At 39.6% G+C, this 24991-nt stretch overlaps 1 protein-coding gene across 8 annotated transcripts in view; it reads right to left on the bottom strand.

Annotated features, from left to right (window-relative positions):
- Positions 1-24991, bottom strand: part of FAM184A (family with sequence similarity 184, member A) — a 103686-nt gene that overhangs the window by 65195 nt on the left and 13500 nt on the right. For all 8 annotated transcript variants that reach the window (XR_551262.1, XR_551264.1, XM_008583176.1 and 5 more), the window contains exons 2-3: positions 2351-3205; positions 1454-1589 (exon numbers count right to left, since the gene is read on the bottom strand). Coding sequence is in view for 6 of the 8 variants with exons in the window: in XM_008583176.1 (XP_008581398.1) it covers positions 1454-1589; positions 2351-3205 (991 nt within the window). In the remaining 2 variants the exon portion in view is untranslated. The remainder of the gene's footprint in view (positions 1-1453; positions 1590-2350; positions 3206-24991) is intronic.

Below are 24991 nucleotides of genomic sequence, written 5' to 3'. Positions count from 1 at the left end.
CATTCTACTTTTTCTTTTTTTTAAAGATTGAAAGCTATACAAGTCGATGTAGAAGTAAATGCTCAGGGGTTCGTGGAAAAGTCTTCTGGGAGTAAAACAAGGTAAGAGAGGATGCACTGTAATACCATGGAGCCAAAATGAATAATTTATTTTTTTCTAATCTCATCTTTTTTTTCAAATTCTAACGTAAAGAGGAAGAAATTTGTATGCAGGGAACAAAGGTGGCAGAGAGCAGTTTGGTTGAAATGAAATTTGTTTTAGACAAGCACTAGATAAAAAAAACAATGGTAGAGTAAGAGACAGGTAAGGACAGTAAGGTTATGAAAGAATAAAATAAATGACAGCAAAAAAAGGGTGGAGGAGGAGGAAAATGAGGAGAGAGAGAAAGATGAAAAGAATGTGTGAGAGAAGGGTCTTGCAGAAAGCATGGTTTAGGGCAGTGGTTCTCAAAATGCCCTGGACCAGCAGCCCTGGGGTCACTAGGAACTGTAGTTAGGAATGCAGCCCACCCCAGATCTGCTGAATCAGAAACTGTGGGGTGTGGCCCAGCATATATGGGTTTACAAACCCTCCAGGTGACTCTGATGCTAAAGGTTATTAAAAACTATCACTTTGGGCTGAGCCCGTGGTGCACTCGGGAGAGTGCGGCGCTGGGAGCGCAGCAGCACTCCCGCCACGGGTTCGGATCCTATATAGGGATGACCAGTGCGCTCACAGCGCTCACTGGCTGAGCGCGGTGCCGCCGGTCTCAAAAAAAGGACAAAAAAAAAAAAAAAAAAAAACTATCACTTTAGGGAAAGGGAAATCTGGGATTCCCTGATGAGTCAATCAAAATCAGATGAAATCCTCAAAGAACTAACTCAAATAGCTTCTCTGGGCACATTAAACACTCAGACAAAATGTAACTTTAGAGCTGACGTGAGTCACTCACTTTCTGTAGTAAGGGCTATGAAATTAGCACATCAGCCACTTCAGAATGGGCTACTCAGCTCTAGTATGTAAAATGATCCTTCACAACAAGACCACTGAAATGAGGTGCTGCAATTTATATATGAGGGTACATCAAAAAGTTGATGGAAAATGGAATTAAAAGATAATACAAATATTTCCCATGAACTTTTTGAAGACCACTCATACAGACCAATTAATACTTTAAAATGTATGTTTTTAAAGGACAAAACCTCTTAGAAACAGTGCTTCATATTTCTTTTAGTGAGTGATTTATTGGTGGTTTTACCTGCTAACAATTTTTCTACAAAAATATATTCCTAAGAATAGAAATAAGTTATCACTTGCTTATTTTACGATTAATTCGTAGGATATTCAAGTCCTTTAACATATTTATGGTCTAAATAATTTTAAAATATTAGAAGAAAAGACAAATTGTCTTGAGTTAACATTCAAGTATTGGTTTTTAGATGTGCATTACACCAAAAACCGTGTTCAGACATACTAGCTTTGAGAACAAGATCTGAAGCTTGCTGTTGTAAACGTTCTCTGGCAGCTGCTAGTTCACTTTCCACTTCTTTATGCTTGCTTAACAAGGACATTTCTCCCTCCTTGGCATCATCAAGCTGCTTTTGAAGAACCTGATAAAGATTAAACAGCCACTATTAAAATGAAAGAATAATACTAAGCTAAATCATGTAAGTTCTAAGCATGTTTTCTCTTATTCAGAAGTCATACTTAACTATACCTAGCTTTAATTCTGCAAGTATTGGTGACACTATAAGTGTTATAAACTTGATATTCTCACAAGTCATATGAACTTATCAGGAAAGGATATTCTCCCCTTTCTAGTCTGTTCTAATGCTGCAAAGATATTAAAAACATAGCTATGACATTTTCTGTTTCAATAAGGTAAAACTTGTAGAGACTTGGTTTTTTTCTCTAGATTTGTGCCATACCCCTATTAAATTCAGGTTTATAAAGCAATCAATTTTTCGTTCAATGTCTAAATATCAACTAATGGACAGTCCATTACTAATGAAGGGAAAGAAAAAAACATAAACCCAAAGCGCAATATTTTAACTCTCCCAACTACTTATGGAAAATATTAACAGTATTAAATAAAATCCTTTCATAAATAATCAGCAAGATTTTAAGCTTATCTTTTTGGGACCTTGATATTTGAAATTCTGAAATAATAACTATCTCTTCCTTGATTTTTCTCACAAAGGAGAAGCAGAAAAAGGCAAAATGGATTAAAATAAAGTTTAAGTGGTATGAATGAAAAGAAACTGATCCTGCTAAGCCAGGTAGACTGCTCTTCAGTTTACAAAATGCATATATTTAAAAGAGAAAACTGGAAAAAAAAATCCATGTATAAACTGTAATATTCTTTCCTTACCTGAACATTGTTTTCTGCTGTAGCAAGTGCCATCTGAAGCTTTTGGCATTTGTCAAGATGACTTCCAGCTTCATCCTGTACCATCTGCAACTCTGTCTTTAATTTTCCTATGGTTTTTCGTAAAATTGTTTCTTGTCCCTGAAATTCTTTTCTAAGATCAGCTTCCTTTTCTTTGCTAGCCTGTAGACTTTCTGCTGTAAAAAGCTGTGACCTTTTCAAAGTATCAAGCTCATGTTCATAAAAGGACTGAGCTTTATTCAACTTGCCTTCATATTCCTCAATTAGTTTCTTCTGTTCAAGTCTCAGCTCCTCAAGCATTTTGTTTAAGGCCTCCACCTCCATTCTGTGTAGCTCCTCTATTTTCTCCTGTCCTTTATTCACCGAGGCACTGTGATCCTGTTGGGACTTCAACAGCTCTTGGATCTCCTGTCTGTGAGCAGATCTCAAATCTTCCAATGCCAATCGTTTGTCTTTTTCAAACTGTACTTGGAGCTGTCCAAAGCTCCGTAATCTTTCTTCAAATTTCCTTCTAATCTCTTCAACCTCTCTAGACATGGTTACTATGCGTTGAACATGCTGGGCCTCTGCACAAAGTTGCATGTCCTCAACTCTGTGCTTATAAGCTTCAAATTCTGTCAAAGCCTGCTGTTTCATTTTTATGTGATCTTCTAATGATGCTTCTAAAACTTGAATCTTTCTCTTAAGGTCTAACTCCTCTGTTACTCTGCTTTTATATTGCAATATTTTTTCTCTTGTTTCTGCAAGAATTTGCTGGATTTCTTCTTCATGAGCATCTTTGAGAGCTTGAATGGCAGATTCATGCTCATCATTTTTAGTGTTCAAAGCATATATTACCTGCATGGTTTTGAAGGAGAAGGGAAAAGAATTGAGTAAGCCATACTCTTTTCTAACTTAAATTCTTTCATTTGGATTGATATTTTTCCATACACATAATATTGGCTATGGTAAATGTTAAACACTCGAACTTCAGGCAATTGTTTTCAGACTCATAGACTGATTTGCTTGGCAAATTTCTATCTTAGTACATCTTAAAATTTGTATTTGAAGACTTTAATTATGATTTTAAAGCATTCAAAATTCAGAATGTTTTACTACAAATGAGTGAAACAGTGAGGAGGAAGGATACAAAGGAGACCATCTGGCCTAAAAGAAAGGAGTTATCTGTACTGCTCAGACTAGCTTACTGGGGGCTTTAGAGAGGATCAGGAGAAAAAGCCTCACAGTTAAGTCTGCCCTACACTGGTGTCCTAGAGATAAGAGAAGCTTCACCAGAGTGGAAACCCTAAGTCTTCCCAAAATCCTCTTTTATTTCTTTAGTGTCCTGTTTAGATATTTTAAATTTTGAAATTTCCTTTTCTAATTCCCCCATGGTTTGCTTTTAAAGCTGATCCTCTTCTCCCTGCAGTTTCTAGTGGTCTCTTCATTACATCCAATTACATAGTACTTTTCACTTCACTACCAAAAACTGTAGCTTTGCTCACTGCCTCATTTTCCCTCTGCCTCCAAGCAAGCCCTATTCCTAGAGCCAGCGTGTTTTGGGTACAGGTCCATGGGTTTTAATGATTCCACTGAGATTTCCCCAACCTTAATTCCAAATGACAACATATGCCCTGTATAGTAACACTCTTCTTCTTTTGTGTTCCTTTGACATCCTCCATCATATCACTGTTGTCAAATGGGGTAATACTCACGACTGTTAATTAAGGCTTAGAGAGGTACCCACTTTCTTTCTCCTGAAGTAAAAAGAAGTAAATGCTACACAATCCAACCATCCAGAAGCTAAAAATCAGTGTCCTGGAGATTTGCTCATTTTAATGTGATCTTACTCTGGCTTTAGAAATGAATTCCACCACCATACACCAGAAACTGCAATTAAGATGCAAAAGTGTTGCCATTTTGGTAGAAAACTTATTCAACTTATTCATGCAGACTGAGGCAATTGAGACAGACTGGAGAGCTTTCCAAATAACCCTGGTAACTCCAGATCCTACTTGCTAAATATAGGCTGTCACCCTCTCAGCCTGCAGCTGCACTTGCAGAAGGAACAATACGTATCAGAGGCCTGCCCCACTGCAGGGGGGCTTCACTCTCTCCACACAGGGCTTTGTCTTCCAGACCTTATCCCTTGTCTGTATCCTCGCTTGGCCTGCCATAACTATCCTGAGATGCAATCATACCTAAGGTAAAAAGATAGAGAGGGGACAGGAACTCATCTGTCTTGTCACAGCCACTCCTTTTCCTGCAAAGTTCACAGGAAAATATGTGCGCAGAGGGAAACAAGTACTTATTCACAGTCTCTCTGTTTTTTGAAAAACCCTAATTCCAGATCCCAAATTGTGTCCCTAATGAGCTAACATGGATCCCATGCAGGACTTCTTTCACTTATGCATTTAAGCTTAAAGGTAGCCTATGATAGGGCTGGCCCAGTGGCGCACTGCTACAGTGCGCCACTTGGGAGTGCGGCGGCGCTCCCGCCGAGGGTTCGGATCCCACATACAGACCGGTTCCTGCTCACTGGCTGAGCGGGGGGAGGGCGCAGTACCGAGGGTTGCGATCCCGTTGCCGGTCCTGGTCCGGTACGGGCGCGACACTGAGGGTTGCGGTCCGTTGCCGGACACGAAAAAAGACAAAAAGGAAAAAAAAAAAAAAAGGTAGCCTATGACCCTAGAAAGTTGGGTGGTTTCCTATTCCTGTTCCCTGGAGTCATACTTGCCTGACTTGATGACCTGACACAGAGCTCCTAAGTCTCTGGGAATTTCCTGGGTGACAGGAGCATCTTTTGTTCTACTTAGGTAACTGTTGGTGTGCTCCTGGATAGCCTGAGGATAGGTTTGGTTGCCAGAGGAACCAACCATGTGAATAGGGGGTTAAAACTTTCCATCTCACCCCAACTACTAGGGAAAGGAAGAAGAGATGAAGGTTCTGCTGATCACCAATGGTCAGTGATTTGATCAATCATCCCTACATAATGAGGCTCCATTATGAGAGGGTGGCACACCTGGAAAGGGAATGGAAGCTCTGCATCCTTTTCTATAGATCTTGCCCTACGCATCTCTTCCATCTAGCTGTTCACCTGTATCCCTGTAATAGCCTTTATAATAAATGGGTAAACATAAGTAAGTCCCTTAATCAAATCCAAGGAGGGGAGTAGTGAGTACCGTCAATTTATAGCTGGTTGGTCAGAAGCACAGGTCACAACCTGGGGTTTGTGATTGGCATCTGAAGTGGGGGCAGTCTTGTGGGACTGAGCCCTTAACTAGTAGGATCTGACACAACCTTCAGGTAGATAGCATCAGAACTGAATTGAATTACAGGACACTCAGTTGGTGTCCACTGAAGAATTGGCTGTTGTTGGGGAGAAAATCCACACACATTTTAGTAATCAGATGTGAAAAATTCTGTGTTGTATTGAGTGTGAGAGTAGGAAAAACACTTTGTTGTTTCCTATCTCAAACAGTGTCACTAAAGAAAAGCCAACCAGCCAGAGAGAAGCCCATTTGCCAGAGTGCCTAGAACAAAGCCGGTATAAGTTCATGGATTGGAAGAATCAGTATTGTCAAAATGACCACACTTCCCAAAACAATCTACAGATTCAACAAAACCCCCATCAAAATACCAATGACATACTTCAAGAAATAGAAAAAACAATCCAAAAAATTTATATGGAACAATAAAAGACCCTGAATATCCAAAGCAATCCTGAGCAAAAAGAACAAAGCAGGAGGCATCATACTCCCTGACTTCAAATTATGCTACAAAGCTATAGTAATCAAGACAGCATGGTACTGGCACAAAAACAGACACATAGAACAAAATAGAGAATCCAGAAATAAATCCACAACCAACTCATTTTGGACAAAGGAGCCAAGAACATACATTGGGAAAAGCATAGTCTCTTCAATATGTGCCACATCACAGGATCCACAAGATTGTAGAATCCATTCATAAGAATATCCTGCTGGTGGACTGAGAGGTAGAGTAAGAATGGGATGGCTATAATGTGTCATCTCCCCTGATCACGGGACTCAATAGATTTCTGAATAAGAACTTTGATATCAGTTAAATTTAATGAGGTGAGTTAGGTAGGATTGGAAGACTGTGTATATAACACATACTAAGTGCTGTCGAATCTGGGCGAATTTGGTGTGATGCCTCACTTGAAAGGCCAGAGCCTTCAGAGCCAGTGGCCATCTGAGGCCCAGGTTCCCAGATATCGGAATGTATGCATCCTGAGCTGGGACGCAGACTCCCTGAATATCTTCTAAGGCATGGCTGCAGACTCTCAGATTGTGGCCTCTATTATATCGGCCCTTGACTGACCTTATATTTTCTAAGTCATATATTCTCTTCTAATCCCTAACATTAGTACCTAACTCAAGTATAATTCAAGGACTGAAAATAATTTTAATTATCTGTTTTAGATCCAGACACCTCTATTCTAATTTTCTCCTCATTTACTCCTTTCACACCTAAATGTGCTGTAAAAGATAGAAAATATACATATGCGTCATCTGAGAGTTCTTCCTTCTACTTCTTTTCCTTACCCCTCCCTCCCCATGAAGCCATTATTAGGTCTTATCAGTTCTACTTCCAAAGTACATCATGAATCTCTGCATTTATCTCCATTTCCATCGCAACCACCCTAAATGCAAGCCACCACCAACTCTGACTCTAGGGCCAGGACCACCGCAGTGCTCTCCTAACTGATCTCCTTTCTTCTCCTCATGCTGTGCTGTAAACCATTCCTTGCTCAGTAGCCAAAGTGACAACCTCAAAGTACAAATCATAACTCTTGCTTACATCTGCTAAGTTTCCCATCACACAAACAAGCAGAAAAAAAAAGCCAAACTCCTTTTCATAGCCTTCAAAGATGTACCTGATCTAGCTCTCACTCCTGACCTAAGCTTGAAGCCACTTTCACCAAATGAATCAATAAACAATCGTTAGAGACAGACACAGGAAGCAGCTCTATCTGAGAGACACAAGTATCACAAAGACTGTAAGCAGGGGCTTTACACAAAACTCCCAAGGAATTTGAATTTCTATATACTGAGTTGTCTTAAACGAAAGTATTCCAATATAATGAAACAACTAAAAGTCAAGTTACCAGCACCTATATTGAATTCAGTAAACATTCCTTTCCTTGTAGGTAAATGGAGAGAGAACCAGTGAAGGGATTTAACCAGAGGACTAACCTGTTCTGACTTGCATTTTAGAAATTAAAATTCTGGTTGCGCTGTTGGGGATACATTGGATGGGATACAATTAAAGAGTCAAAAGGCATCAAATAACTCAGGAAAGACATCATACACAGCAAGGGAATCTGGTGGTTGATTAAAACTGAGAAGAGAGATACCCTCTCCCAGTTGTTCAGTCTGTTAATGAGGTTATACACCTCTACAAATTTCATTCTATCTTCAACCGGGGCTCATACCTTATGAGTTACAGAGGATTTGTATAGCATCTGCTAACTGAGATTATTCACATGGCCCCCAGACAGAGAGCAGCCTACTGTCTCAGATAAACCTGGGCTAGAACAGGCTGTAACTCTGACTCCAGGGTCTATAGCTCTGCTCTTAGCTCCTCTCTCTCTAGCAGATAAGGCAGTTCTAAAAACATGTCACCCCAAATTTCTCTATGTGACAGCCTAAGACTGATTGTACTTAGCCATCTTTCTGCCCGACCACCAAGTGGATATTACACCCCCATTAATAACTGCTGATCACTATGGCAGATATTCTCAATTTGGTTTAGGTGCAGGAGGTTGTATAAGAATCACTAAGTGGCCTTTTAAAAAACTACGCATTCATTCCTATCCGCCATCCTGATGGCCACCCACACACCCAAAAAGGGAAGTGACTGAGTGAAAGAAAGATTGAGAACCACTTAACTGCTTTACTAAATATAAAGCTAAGAGTTAATAAATTCAGTGATTAAATGAATGCCTACCTATTTTATAAGAACAAGAATTTTTCATATAACAGTAGTATACCAAACTGAATTCTAAGAGAAGTGACTGTTTTGTAATACTTTTTCTGCTATTTCCTATGGCAATAACATTTTCAGGTCTCAATCTATTTCTCAGCAGGAACTGCACATAGTTTAATGAGATGAATATTATGATACTCTCCCTATGGAGAAAATCTCAATGCCATTACAAAAGTACATGAAGTTAAGAAAGGTAATGAAGTTCTAGGAAAGAACTTCAAAATTTGTCAACATGTAAATCCTTCAGAGAAAAAAACTCATACTTAATTTAGTGACAACTCCCCTCCCCCAATACATTCCTCTTTTCTTCTATCCCATCTCTTTCTCACAGAAAATTTTAAAGAAACTACCATATATAACTCTGAAAGGGAAGGTAAGGTAAATCAGTTAATTACAATCAAAATAAAGCAAGCTAACTTTGCACTTACATACAGTAATTTAGAATTATTCTAGTCTGTCTAGCTGCAGAAACTGAGTGGCTTATAAACAACAGAAATTTATTTCTTACAGTTCTAGAGGGTGGGAAGTCCAAGATCAAGGTACTCACAGATTGGGCATTTGGTGAGAAACTGTTCCTCATAGATGGTGCCTTCTATGTATCCTCCCATGGCAGAAGGGGCAAATTTGGTAACTCTATGTTTAGTCTTTTGAGAAACTGCCAAACTGTTTTCCAAAGTAGCTGCACCACTTTACAGACCCACCAACAATGTATGGTGTTCCAATTTCTCCACATCCTCACCAACCCTTTATTGTCCATTTTTTTAATTACAGGTACCCTAGTGCATATAAAGAGGTATCTCTTTGTGGCTTTCATTTGCATTTCCCTAATGACTAGAGATGATGACCTAATTCTCTGAAAGTATGCATGGTACAGATACTAAATTTCTCTGGTGTAAAATCTCATATACTGCATTTCTTTGGGCTTTACAGATACTTTTGTAGCCCTCTGACACTCTCTGCAGTGAGTGTGGTTTATTATGGGCTCCTTCTACACTTTTCAGCTCCTGCCTTGGCCACCTCCCCAAAGGCATGCCCCCTGCCTAATAAACATACTCTCTTCCTCCTCCTCTTACAAAGTTCACAATCTCCATTTCTTCTGCGAGGCCTGGTCTTTATGAAATCTCTACCCATCCTGACAACCCATATTCAGCTTTATACCTCACAGCCCTGCCCTCACTCAAGCAGCCTCTATCACCCTTGCCTCTGCAGACTTCTCCAAAATCTTTCCTAATTTTGCCTCATTCCAAACCACTCCTTCCTTTGACTCCAGACTCCTCTATGCCCCTCAGGTCTTCTCTATGTTCCTATTTCCTAATTTTCCTTAGACTATAAGCTCTACAAGACTAGTCCTACACCTCCCTCTACCCCTTTGGCCTTATTAAATTTTATCCTATTCTTTCTCTACTTTCCAGTTTCACACTATAGTCTGGAATCTGTTTGTCATTTGATTTGTAAGTAAGTAAAAGTGATGATGGAAGAAAACCTTTTCTAACTAAGATGTTACGATGGTTAATTTTATGTGTCAACTTGACTGGGCCATGGGTGCCGAGACATTTGGTCAAACATTATTCTGGGTATGTCTGTGTGGGTGTTTCTGGGTGAGATTAACATCTGAATTGGTAGAGTGAGTAAAGCAGATTGTCTTCCCCAATGTGGATGGGCCTCAACCAATCAATTGAATAGAATAAAAAGGCTGAGAAAGAGGGAACTCTTTGGTCTGTTTGAGCTGAGATATAGGTCTTCTTCTGCCCATGAATTGTAATTTATTCATAGCATTGGCCCTCCTGGTTCTCAGGACTTTGAGCTCAGACTGTAACTATACCATTGGCTCTATCGGGTCTCTAGATTGCTGACTGCAGACCTTGAGACTTTCCAGCCTCCATAATCATGAAAGCTAATTCCTTATAACAAATCTCTCTATATACATACACATACACACACACACACACACACGCATGCACACAAAATTAGTTCTATTTCTCTGGAGGACTCTAACTAATACAGGTGATTTTAAGCCCTGGAAGCCCCTTACTCTACAAACAAATAGGCAAACAAGCAAAAAACATGCAGAGGAGTCTAGATTTGACATGGTAAACAACAAAAAGAAAATGAGCACTGTGAAGGGGAACACATTTATTAATAGTGCCATATCACTAAGCAAGATAAACTGAAATAGACGAGTATGAAAGTCAGGAGACCTTACAGATATAAGACTTACCTTGAATCCTACTTAGGGGGATGACAATGAAAAGGAAAATCTAAAAGATATTTCAAAAGTAGAAATGAAAATACTTAAGAAAGAAAGAGAAGAGGAAAATTTAATTTCAAAGTTCCATCTCTAAAAGATTAGATTTAAGTTAGGGTCAGACGAAAATGCTAGAGTTGAGAAAGAAAACTAGATTTTTGGTTTATTTCTTTATTCTTTGGCATGTAGGGAATGTCTGATGGAGAAGATGATTAATTTGATTTTGGACATGTGGCACTGAGGTGATGGCAGACATCCAGGTGCAGACAAGTCTTAAATGATGAAATGGCCAGAAGCTTCCTAAAATAAACTTAGAGCTCTACCATACCACAGCAACATTTTATGCTCGCCAGAACCTATTTCTCATCTTATCCATGGGTATTACTTAGCACTGGGCATCAAATTAACTGGCTACTAAATCATGGTTCTAGCAGTTTATGAACTCCATCACCAAAATCTTCAAAAATCTCGAAAGACTAAAGCTAGGTATATAAACTACTAGGAACTTACTTAGTTTTTGTTATAAACTTTCCTTTCCAAAGTGATGTGAATTTGGGCATTCACAACATGCCAAGCATTTATACTGTAATATAATGAAGCCAAGACACAAAACAAAAGCCCAATGCTGTGGGTTGATTGAATTGTGTCCCCCAAATTTCATATACTAGAAACTTAATTCCCACTGTAACTGTTGATGGTGGGGAATCCTATTACGGTAATTGAAAGGCGGGGCCTTAAAGAGGTGATTAGATTGTAAGACCCTGCCATAATGAATGGATTAATAATGGTGGTCAGGGGTGTGGTTCTGAAGGCTTTAAAAGAAGAGCACATGAGACATTAGTCTCTCTCTGCTCCATCATTTTCTGCCATGTGATATCCTGGGTCACTGTTGCCACCACCAAGACCCTCATCAGATGGTGAAGTCCCTGGACTTTGGACCTCCCAGCCTCAGAAACTGTAAGTAATAAATTTTGTTTTCTTTATAAAACACCGAATTCAGATATTTTTTATAAGCAACAGAAACAGACTAATACACCAAGTACCACAAACATACAGTATTGGAACCACTAAATCAATAATCCCCTTAGATCCTCTCAGATGGGACAATGTCCTATATAAACCTGGTGTGGTAGGCACTCGCCAGTGTGCTACAGATATGGGTCTCCTCCTTCCTGATACAACCACTACTTATGTCACCATCAAAGGGGCTAACAGGATAGAAATAAGAGAAATTTATTTCACAATATGATTAAAAATTAGTGTGACCCAACTTGAAACCTATAAAGGCTGCTGTTCAAATATGTACATATATATTGTTACCACTGAAGTATATTTCCAAAATCTTGGAATTAATCTCCAGTGGCCTTGAAATTATGGTTCTCTTTCTTATTATTCCAATAGATAAGACTGGCAAGTGTCTGAACAGTGACAATATCCAAAGTTCACATCATTATACAGCATAAGTTCTAAATTTCTGCTATGCTTATAATAAAAAATTATTTAGTATTACCCTATATTTAAGAATGCCTTTGCTAAATTTGAGTATGGGACCAAGAGAAAGTGTCTCTGCTAATCTGGAGATTCTACATTTCTGTTTACAATGGCAGAGGAGAGCTCTTTCTTAATAACACATATTAGGTTACATTACCGACTCTTTTTTTTTCTTACTCTCTTAAAAGTTTGTGTCTAAGTACTGAGTGTTTATGATAGCTGGGTGTACACCACTATGCCAGTTGTAGGGTTGAGACAATAGCTACACTAATTATATGGCTAGGCATTTCATAACTAAAGCCAAAATGTTTCATTATTTTAGTTATACTAAGTTTCCATTTGTATTGTCAGGGCTAGGGCTCAGACCCTTCAAACCATTGTACAGACCCTCACACGCAGACCCCTCACCCGCAGGTCCACACTAGGTAATTGGGAAAGATCCTGGGAGCCTTTGGCACAAGAGCTCAGTCCTCGGCAGCAGCAGCAGCAGCTTACAGCAGCCTCCAGTAGCAGAGGCGTTAGCCTCCCGGAGGGTCCCGGGGGGCCCTGGCAGCAACAGCTTGCAGCAACGGCCTCCAGCAGCAATAGTGGCCTCCCCATGGCCCCTCTCAGGTGCATCCCAGGGGTGGGGGGCGCCATGATCAGAGCCACTCATCCTTTATACTTAAGTCCATAACCCAGGACACCTGGGTGCCCACGCGCATTTACATCAGGCAATAACCAAGGAACACCTGAGCACATGTGCATAGTTACATCAAATGCTTGGAAAGATTCTGGACATCTGAGGGGCCCTGACCATTTATCTTTCATTTTCCCTACACTGGGCTTTTCCATTTTTGTGCCTTGGCTTCATTATATCACAATATCAATACTTGGTATGTTGTGAGTTGTAAATATGGGTTAATTTCTTCCCTATTCCTAGAAAGTGTACATTGTGACAGACTGTCTTTTCCAAAGATGCATGTTTCCTATCCCACATGCTCTTATACATTGTGCACGTGGGATGAGAAACATTGCTGCCCCTCATCAAGGAGTTCGATTCTCCTCTCAAATCTAGGCAGTCTCAACAATTCACTTGTAACCAATAGAACATGGCAAAAGTGATACTGAATGGTTTCTGAACCTAAGTCAGTAGAAGCTTTGTACCTTCTTTTTCCATTTCTGGAACACTGAGTCTCCAGATGCTGCCATGCTTTGAAAAGTCCAAGCTACATGAAGAGGACACAATAGATCCCCTGGTCAACTGCTCCACCTGAGCCCAGCCTTCCAGTTATCCCAGCCCAGGCACCAGATGAGAAGTCATATGGAAAGGGGATTCTCCAATCCCAGCTATCTCAACCCACAACTGATCAAGTCATACCCAGCCATTTGAGTCTTCCAATCTGAGGCCCCAGGCATCACAGAGCAGAGACAAAGCACCCCACTATCTCTTTTCTGAATTCTTGACCCCAGAGTTTGTAAGCATAATAAAATGGTGGTTGTTTTATACAAGAGTTTTGGGTGGTGTGAGAGGCAGCAATTGATAACCAGAGCAGCAATAGATAACTAGAATAGATGTTGAATGACACAGCCACCCCTTCACTTTAATGACCATATTTCACATTTTTCTTCCCCTTCACTTTACTGAAACTGTCATTCCCAACTCATGTTTTTGCCAATAATAAATGTCCACTGTTAACTTCCCCATTTATTTTGACAGTTCAACTTTAGAACCCATCATATCCAATAAAACCATTTCCTAGGGTTTGGTTTCCAGCTTATTCGTTTTAAAAGCTTCTTTCTCAATATCCTCCCCACTTCCTGGATATTTTTCCACCCTTTTCTTCAAATCTATGTTTATTTTTTTACCTTTTCTTCAAATCCATGTTTGAATTAGGTCATGACTAAAGACACAATTACTTGAAGCAAAATGCCATGCACCCAACTATAACCATGATAAGTAAACATTCTGTCAGGCATAAGAATTATCCAGCCCTTATCATCAACAAAGCACTATACCAGTACTTTAGATGTTTATCATTATAAATGCTTTATTAATGTGAGTTGGCCATATTCAATTTTATATATCTGCTCCTATCCACGAGTATTATTTTGTCAAAAAAGCACATTTTAATATTTTCATCAAAAAGGCTATTGTTGTTTGATACACAATTTTAATATAAACTCTTCAAATCATTACATTTTTATACATGTAGTCTATTTTATAACTTTAATAGGTATAAATTGGTCACTCACAAATCACAGTGTAAAAAAATGAAGCTCTTCACTTCATTGAAAAATTTCATTTCTAGGGCCGAGCCTATGGCGCACTCGGGAGAGTGCGGCGCTGGGAGTGCGGCAGCGCTCCTGCTGCGGGTTCGGATCCTATATAGGGATGACCGGTGCGCTCAGAGCGCTCACTGGCTGAGCGCGGTGCAGACGGTCTCAAAAAGGACAAAAAAAAAAAAAGAAAAATTTCATTTCTAGGGCCGAGCCTATGGCGCACTCGGGAGAGTGCGGCGCTGGGAGTGCGGCAGCGCTCCTGCTGCGGGTTCGGATCCTATATAGGGATGACCGGTGCGCTCAGAGCGCTCACTGGCTGAGCGCGGTGCAGACGGTCTCAAAAAGGACAAAAAAAAAAAAAGAAAAATTTCATTTCCTTTCTGAGTCTTTCTGACTACTTGGCAGAAAAAAAAAACTTAATCCTGTTGTTTCTAAAGGTATTTAGTCACTTCAAGATTAAAGTTTGGACTTTTCAGAAGACATCCTATTAAAATTGTCATCTCAGTTACAACTGAAGGCTCCTTCCTGGAACTCTTTCCCTCCTAGTAAATTTCATCTTTTCACCCTGCTCAGATGTACCCTTTCAGGGGTGGCTGTGTGGGGATTCTGCTTTTTTATTGACGTGCAGTAAGATTGAACAAACTACATCTGGTCAATATTATCCTTTTGCTGGTTCTGGAAGGTGCAATGGAAAAACATGGGGCAAGGCCACAAAAGGCACTGGCAAGACAGTGGCTGAAGTAAGAGCCCAAGCAATCTAGAACAGGTAAAGAAGAAAGTGGAAAAAGGAGAGGCTGATGAATAAGGTGAAAATGAAGGGGCTAAAAGACCAAAAGGACTGGAGAAAATGGGTAAAATTTGAGGAAGGGAGAACCAAAAGATTAATGAATTCACTCATTTAATGAACAAATATTTACAGAATACCTTCCATGTGGCTGTTGTGGAGTTTAAGATTCAGAGGAAAATGTGTATGAGTAGCTTGAGTAAAGATGAAGATCACAGAATTTGAAAAGGTTAAGAAATGTGAGGCTAGGATGTTTGATGGACCCATGGGAAATGATGCTGCTGTGAGCGGGAAGCAGCAAGGAGAGGTGTAGGTAAAAGAGCCAGTGGGCCTAAACCTCAAGAATTATATTTACATAGAGTGGAAGAGTAATGGTTTACGAGTTGCAGTGAGAGCTAGAAGAAAGAAGACACTACCTCCAGGACCTTAAGTTGATGAAATGTGTGCAAATAAAGAGTGGTCACCTGCAAAGGCTGCAGAAAAAGCAGTATCCTGGGGAGAGAGCCAGGATAACTTTTCAACTAAAGTAAGGAGATAGCGCATTTCACGAAGAGATGTGGCTAGAGAAAAGTTCGTTCAGCATGGCATAATACTAGAATGCAAGTATAAAAACTGACAAGTGTCCAGGAGAAGGAAGTACACAACTGCCTGAGGATAAACTAGATGACCCATTGGCTTGCAACTGAAGCTATGGTTCAGGCAGACAGAGATATGAGGGAAGATGGAATGAGCTGACTTGAAGCTTCCAAGACTCACTCTGGTCTTACCATTTTGAACATACCCAACTGGATTTTACATAGGTTTCCAAATATGTTGGAGAGACCAGGGTTAGCCTTCTTTCTTACAATTGTATAGCTCTGAGAAAGTTATTTTAAACATCTCTAAACCTCAGGTTTTTTCTGCAAAAGTGAGAGCTACCAAACCCCACTCCTTTTTGATTTAGGGCTATCCATTCATTCCTTCCTCTCCCTAATCAGTCTTTGTCCTTTCCTCCGAGGCTAAGCTCCCAATTAGTCCTAACCAGTTTTGGCCAGCTCTTCTGCTATACCTACCAGGTAAAACTTGGACTCTGGATTAATACTATTATGACCTGCCTGCTTCTCTCCTCCACATGCTGAACAATGGACCTCTCCACAGGACTGCATAGGACTTTGCAGAAAACTGCAAAGCATTCAAATAGATGCCAAATGTCTTGTCTAATTTCCTCTTGGGACAACAACATGTCTTACTGATCTTTTCATTTGTCTCTGGTCAGCTCATTTCTCTGCCTTTCCTCAGTAACCATTCCAGATGTTTTCTACTCTGCTTAAGGTCCCAACAAACCACTCACAATGTTAATTACTACCTATATGCTATTGACTTTTACATTTTTATTTGTACTATTGATCTCTTCCTTTGGCTGGAGACACATATCCAAATGCTTGCTAAATATTTCTACCTGGATATAAATAGCCACCTCAAATTCTCTGAACTCATTATCTCATCCATCAATTCTGCTTCTCGGAGTAACCATCCTCCAAAATGGCCCTAATGATCTCTTTCTCCTGGTATTAAAATATTTGTGTAGTCACCTGCTTTACTATACCATGGTTGGTCTGTATAACCAATAGAATATGACAAAGGTGATGATAAGTCACTCAACGATTGTTATGAAAAGACTATGGCTTCCATCTTGGTCTCTCTCCCCCTCCAACCCTCAGACCATTTGCTATGGAGACCTATGTGGCAAAGAATTAAAATCTCCTACTAACAGCCATATGAGTGAACTCAAATGTGCAACCTCCAGCCCCAATTAAGTCTTCAGAAACTATAGTCCTGGCCAACAACTTGATGGAAACCTCATAAGCCAGAACCACCCAGCTAAGTGACCCTAGAATTCCTGAACCTCAGAAATTATATGACATAATGTTTGCTGTTTTAAGCTGCTAAGTTTGGGGGGAATTTGTTACCCAGAAATAGATAACTAATACATGTCCTTCCTACATTCCTATCTCAATTGACATTAATATCCATCTAGTCACTCATTCACTCCCTCATTCATTCAGCAAATATTTGAGTTCCTACTATGTGACAGAGACCTGTTGTCCTCAATGTTCCCTTATAACATTTAGGGAAAATACAGGAAAATGGTCAGGCTCTGATGGAGTTTGGATGTGTTTTCCCCTCCCAAACTCATGTGGAAATTTGGTCCTCAATGTGGCAGTGTTGGAAACTGATTGAGTCGTGGGGGTGGATCCCTCATGAGTGGATTAATGCTCTCCCTAGGTGGGGGGATTAATGAGTGAGTTCTCACTCTATTAGTTCCTGCGAGAGCTGGTAGTTTAAAAAGACCCTCTCTTTCTCTTGCCTCCTCTTGCCATGTGATCTGCTTGCACCCACCGGCTGCCTGCTGCTTTCCGCCATGAGTAGAAGCAGCCTGAGGCCTGTGCCAGATGCAGCTGTCCCAGAATCATAAGCCAAATAAACCTATGTTCTTTATACATTACCCAGTTTCAGGTATTCTGTTATGGCAACACAAAACAGACTAAAACAGGCTCCCTCGGGAGGTTCAGAATCTTGCCGAGCATTTGATGTAAATACACACATGCACCCAGGTGTTCCTTGGCTATTGTTTATGGATGCACATGGGCACCCAGGTGTTCCTGGGATGTCTGACTGACACCCAGGTGTTCCTGGGTTATTGGACTTAAGTATAAAGGACTAACAGCTCTGATCCACAGTTCCCCAGCCCCCAGGATGCCCCAGAGGGGCCACAAGGAGGCTGCTACTGCTACTGGAGGCTGTTGCTGCAAGCTATTGCTGTCAGGGCCCCCAGGATGCCCTGGGAGGTCACCACTCCCACTGCTGGAGGCTGCTATAACCTGCTGCTGCTGAGGAGGAGACTGGGGACTGAGCTCACGTTCAAATGAACCTGTCAATTCTGCCAATGGTTCCTGGGATCTTTCCCAATTACCTAGCTCACGACCTGTATGTGAGGGGTCTGTGACCCAGCTTGGCACGTGAAGAGTCCATGACCCCATCTGTACAATGGGTTTGAAGGGTCTGAGCCCTAGCCTGACACAACAATTTATCACAAAGTCCTGACAAGCTTATTTCCAAAATGTTTCTCAAACCTGTCCCTCAGTTTTGACATTTCTCAAGTCTCTCTCTCTCTATGGCACCATCATCCTAATTCAGGTCTTCATAATTTCTCACCAATACTACTGCAATAGCCTCTCAATTCACTTCCTTGATTCCTATCTGTCACTGTCAAGAGAGATCTATTTAGGAGATAGAGAAGCATCAATACATGCAAGTTAAGGCAGCAAGACCAGGAGAAAGTTCTCTTAAGGAACGAATGACCCAGAATCTTTGTAGAAAAGTAACTAAAGTTTGAGAGTCTTGATAGTTTCAGTAAAACAGCAGCTTATCTACCTAATGTGTACAAAGAAAGAGGGGAGGGTGCAATTGTCCACAGTTGTGGGCAATTCAGAGAGCCAGCAACACCATATAACGCAGCAATACTGAGTGATCAGATAAAACTGGATTGCATAATTTTGTAAAGAGCCATGTAAGTCTTTGCATTAGTTTCCTACTGCTGCTGTAACAATTTACCACAAAGTTAGTGGCTTAAAGCAACACAAATTTACTAATCTTGAAATACTGGAGATCAGAAATCTGGAAAGAGTTTTACTAGGCTAAAATCTGGAGGCTCTTGAGAAGATTTGTTGCCTTGCCTTTTCCAGCTCCTAGAGGCCATTTGCATTCCTTGGCCAGTGGCCCCCTTCCATCTTCCCAAAGCCAGATATGGCTGGTTAAGTCTTTCTCACATCCCATCAATACAACACTGCCTCTTCTGTCTGCCTCTTTTACTTAGAAGGATCCTTGTGATTACACTTGCCCCAACCAAATAATCAAGGATAATCTCCTCAACTCAAGACCCTTACGTACATCTGCTAATGTAAGGTAATATATTCTCAGGACATGGATATCTTTGGGGAGACGGGGAGGCATTATTCCACCACAGCCCAATTCCATAATTTTCTCTAGCAGTGCTCCACAGTCCAGGAACAGGAATAGAGAAAGCACACAGCAAAGGTGACTCAGGGTTGAAGGTTAAAGATATATATGGTCCAAAAGACAGCAATGTCAAAGTGGTGGCTTCAGATCAAACTGTTATTTATTCCAGGCCTGTTACTTTGCTAACTCTCTCATGACACAGAGTACACTTATCTGGGCTCCTTTTTCACCTGTATTTCCTGCTAATCACCAAAGGACCAGGACAAGAAAATATGGACACATATATATAAACACATGCTACTATTAAAAACATTGAAAGTCACATTCTTCTAGGTCATTTAAGGAAGGCATATGACAGGCTAGAAACCAGTAAGACTATCTGCCTAAGACATTCTATATTTGAATAAACCATTTTTTCAATGTTTTCTATATGTTGTATAAGGTTAATCCAGAAACATTCAACGAAATGTGCTGTGGTCTCAGATTCTGAAAGATTTATAGTTATCTTTAGGTACTTAGATAAAGGCTCTTAAAAAAAACAAACTCCCACACTGACAGTTTATGCTGGGAAGGAAGTAACTGCAAACATATTTTAGGCAAATTAATGAATATAAAACTTAAAATTAAAATAAATCAACATTATATTTTTAAAGGTTTTGTTCCATGCCCTGGAATAATTCATACATTTTACTCTTTTTTCTGACGTAGGTCAATATGGTAGATTCAAGTTCAGATCATGAACATTACTAGGTCAATAAGGTAGATTCAAGTTCAGATCATGAACATTACAATTAACATACAAGAAGAGAATCTGACTGTAATTTTATCCTGTGTTTATGATTGTAGGGTGGCTGCTAGGTGATTGGCAACTCATGCAAAAGATGAGTATTCCCGCCCCCACTACCCTACCACCCCTCTCATCTGAGGGTGTTCAGGGAGATAATAAGAGTCAAAGTCACACTCATGTGAGGGTGTTTAGGGTGATAATAAGAGTCGTAGTCACATAGCCCCATGACAACAGCTGACAAAGCACAGCGGGGGCTAAGTATACAGCAGATGCAAAGTTCTGCTTCCATTTTTAGATACAGTCAATCCTCTTTATTCATGGACTCCATATTTGTGAAATCACCTACTTGCTAAAATTTATATGTAATCCCCAAGTCTAACACTCATGGTGTGATAGATAAACTTCATTCAAGCATGAGTTATAGCACAATTGGCTGTGAGTTCACTGTTAATGAATCAAAAGTACACTTTAAATAATGCTATGACCACAGGCTGTCAGGAACCTAACCCTGTATTTTCCCTAGACTGTAGAACATAACTACTGTGAATAATGAAAACTGACTGTATTTTATTTGCTGCTTAATCTTTATTTTTGATGGCTGTGGTCCCTAACAATGTAGAATATATCTCCATCAGAAAAGAAAATATATACAAAAACATACCTTATTGTTAGAGACTTTGTTAGCAGAGGCTGAATCAAGGGGGAGGGGACTGGCAGGTGGGTAAGAATTGATATCTATTGACTGCCTCTATTCTGCATAAATCATATCATTTAATCTTTACAATAATTCTATGAAATAGGCTTTGTTATTCTAATTTTCCAGATAAGGACACTGAGGCTCTGAGAGGTTAAAACATTTATGAGGGTCACACACTAGTAGGGATCTAACTTACTGACCCACACCTTTGATGGGCATATGATGGGTGCAGTGCTGCCTCACTGGGCCATTCGGCTCTGGAAATGCGGCTCTCTGGCCTGTCCATAAAAAACCTACACCTAACACAGACACATTAACTCCTGGGTTTCAGATACTGCAATCTCTACTGTACTCCCTGGCCAAATATGTTGGAGGTTCGTAACTAGAGAATGTGCCAGCTGAGGCATCAAAACCTTATTACAGAAGTTGGAAGGTACCAGGATAGCTTCTTTATCTAAGAAAAGCAGATATGTAAGTTCTACCCATAAAGAACCAAACCAAATAGAAAAATTTGCCCATAATTATACATTTTAAATTTGTCAGAATTAATCTATTGATAAATATGTTGTAATTAATATATATGATTAATATATTCTGGTTACATTTTCTCAAGTCTACTGGAAAAAATGAAAAAAACATACAGTCCAAAATGGAACAGTAAATGAATAGTGTTAAATAATTCCTAGTGCCTAGCACAATGTCTTTCATGGACTAGGCATTCAACAAATTTACCAAACACATGGGCCTATATGTTCTATCTTAGTCATATCTAAGCATATCTTCTTTTATTTATTCTGAGTAGACCACTAAACACACATACACTCACACACAAACACACAACTTGCTCCCCAATTACACATACTTTGTTTATATAATTTCATTATACAAAACATCTAAGAGTAAGAAAAGAATACCATTAAATATTTTATCGTTTTTTATTTTTTAATATTTTTGGTGGCTGGCGAGTACAAGGATCCAAACTCTTACTTTGATGTATCAACACTGAAATTTAACCAACCGATATAACCAGCCAGCCCCTACTTACTATTTTGATCATGAAATATTTTCTGAAAGAAGTGAGATTCTGTTAAGACTGCACTCAAGGAGAAATGTAAATACCTGTGAACACACAGACACATATTCCCAGAATAAATAAAATCTGCTCAACCAGAAAGGCCAATGTCTAGAACTCAAGCATATTCAAACTCCGCACTTTATTTTATAAGAAAGGGAGAGATGACAAATAAAAAGGGAAGTAACAGTAATTATTCACAAATAAAATTTGAGCATTTATAGGTTTGACCTAGTAGGATTAGTATAGGTTTAGTATAATTTCCTGTACACATACTGATGATCACAACAATGATCTGTAGGTGATGAAGCACTCCAGTGTAATTTATGAATGGTATGGTTTAAATGTAAGTATATTATAATAAAAGGTGGGAAATTATTAATCCCTATGGTAACTTCTAATTAACTAAAATAACTCATCCTCCAATAATTTAGAATAGGAATTTATACTAATATTTTACTAAAATTATCAATTTCATTGATAATTTAAATTTAGAAATGTTTTACCTTCAAATCTTAAATCTCAATAGAAAGATAGTACATATAAATAAAGAAGTACAGATTAGCGATTTTAAAAAGTCATTAGAAATACTATAACTTTTGGGGCCGGCCCGGTGGCGCACTGCTACAGTGCGCCACTTGGGAAGCGCGGCAGCGCTCCCGCCGAGGGTTCGGATCCCACATACAGACTGGCCGCTCACTGGCTGAGCGAGGTGCGGGAGCAACACCAAGGGTTGCGATCCCGTTGCCGGTCCCGGTACGGGCGCGACACTGAGGGTTGCGATCCGTTGCCGGTCACGAAAAAAGACAAAAAGGAAAAAAAAAAAAAAAGAAATACTATAACTTTTATAATAAATGAGGTGGCACACAGTAGCTGACTCTAACATATCCAAATCCTATACATTATTGTTGATTGCTAAGTCTTTTGTTTTTCCATCTGCTATAGGTCCTTTGGTAGTTTCAGCCTCCATTTATATCTTGAAATGACAGTAGTAGAAGATACATGACAAAAAGTTTATATATTCAACTTTAATACTTTTTATATATTCTTGTTATTAAAGTTTTGGTAGGAAAGAGAGATGTAATCATTAATAAAATAAATTTGAGACCTACAAAAGATATTAAAAAGCTATGAATAAAAGATTTCCTAAGATATTTACTTTGGTCTTAAATGTTAAGCATACAAAAAACTGATTACAATTGGCAATCCTCAACTTTCAAAAATTGGTGTTTCCAAAATTCATTTTTATATATCAATTGATTGTCTGTTAGAGAATATTTTCCAATCCTATTTTAAAGGACAGTTAAGTTCCCAGGTCAATCTAAAAATGCCTCTATGGCTCAGATCACACTTGAAATAGAAAATATAAACCTGACAGTAATATTTCCCCCACATCAAACTACCACCTATAACACTGTCTTTATTTTTTAAAAAAATCTTGAATTCAGTTACCAATGGTCTCCCTGCAGTATCTATCTCCAGAAAGGGGTGTAAGGTGCCAATTCTGACAGACAGACTTAATGTCTTTTTCATTTATAAGTGGCCTTCAGAATAGACACTGTCTGTGGTGAAAAAACAAGTATAGCATTAGGAATTTCCATTATTCACATCAATCCATTTCATGGCATAATATTCAAGTTTATTTGAGTGTTCACAAATAAGAATTTTTTTTTAATCTCATAAAATTAACTGAAAGGGCAGAATAACAATATTTTATCAATCTTCGCCTGGCTCCCATAATCACCTATTATCATTCAGAAACTAACCACTCTACAGGCTCAGGTTACTCTTCATTCTCATCTCAAATATAAGAGATACAAAATTTTCAGAAAAACATAATTTTAAAAGTTAGAGTATAGGGAATTTATTAATTAAATTAAAATGAACAGATTACTTCAATCATAAATTCCTGCTGAAACTTTATCCTTCACAGCACTTGTTAAGACATTGGCAATTAGAGCAGAGCAAAGGATTGTTATAAACAAACAAACAAAACAGAAAAAAGAGTGAAATGGGTAAAAACTAGAAAAGTTCCAATTTACTGCCTTCAGGAAAGGGGTCTAAGCAACAATCCAATAAAGAAAGTAATCAGTCAGTCAAGGAAAAAATATTTAAAATAATCATAGAACTAACTTTCACACTAAGTACAGCAGTCTCTAAATCAATGTATTTAAAAAATTTTTAAGTCTTGAATGACTAAAGCATGAAAATATTATGACATTCATCTGAGAACACACACAAAAAATTGCTCTTTCAAAGTTCCCAACTCACCGTTACAAAATGTATAACCTATAAACCCAGAAAGTTCTATAGTGTACTAGAGAGGCACATTGGTTTCACTCTTATCAAAAATCTGTGATTCAGATGGTAAGTAAAACATGGTTCCAACATGAGGAACCAAACAATTCCCCTGTGGACCCTTATTGAATAAGTAATATTAGAAAGAAAGTAGACACAGAGAAAAGAGACTGCTAGTGTAGCTGTCCCCTACTAGAACAATCCAGAGACATGGGTTCGAGTCCAGGTTCTGCCAGTGATAGGTTGTGTAATCTTCAAATGACTTCAGGGCTTCAACTTCCACACCTATAAAATGAGAGGATTAGGCTGGTCAGAAAATAAGGTTTCTACCTGCTCTAAGCCTTTTAACTCAAAAGGCAGACAACTTGTAAGTTTTGGGACAATTAACACGATTTTTTTCCCCCAGCAAGATGGCTGACTAGGAGAAGCCAGTCCTTGCCTCTAATGCAAAAAAAGTCCAAAGTGACAAGGAGACAGTCACCTGCAGAGTGGAGTGTCTAGGAGAAAGTGACAGAATCCAGCAAAATAGTGAGAAAAAACTCCCCAAGATCAGGAAACTCAAGACAGCAACATAGAAAAAGAGGGGAAGCATCTGACCAAGACCAACACGGAGACTAGGGAGACCCTGTACTGCTGGGACAAGGTGCAGGAGGTCAGTGGCCGGCACTCTCACTGCAGATGCCTGCAAATCAGGCTGCAAAATAACTGCACAGTCCTTGTGGGCAGTGAGCACAACATGGGGAGCAGCTAAGACCCCAGATGACTGCATTTTTTCAGAGAGGAAATACACATTGCATACTCCCCAACCCCTCAGTCCCATATTGCCACTGGACATTATCATTTTGGGATAGGAGCCAAGAGAGCTCAGAGTGCCACCAACCCAGTCCCACCCCCCAGCACAGAGCATGGGGGAAGCTGGCCAACTGGACCCAGACCCTCCTTCTCCTAGAGCTCAGAGTCCCGCTGACTCAGCACCCCCCCCCCCCCCCCCCCCCCC

The sequence above is a fragment of the Galeopterus variegatus genome, unplaced genomic scaffold (assembly GCF_000696425.1).
Source record: "Galeopterus variegatus unplaced genomic scaffold, G_variegatus-3.0.2 Scaffold96, whole genome shotgun sequence".
Lineage (NCBI taxonomy): Eukaryota > Metazoa > Chordata > Mammalia > Dermoptera > Cynocephalidae > Galeopterus > Galeopterus variegatus.
The sequence above is the reverse complement of the archived record's forward strand: the minus strand, read 5'-3'. Positions and strand labels throughout refer to the sequence as shown.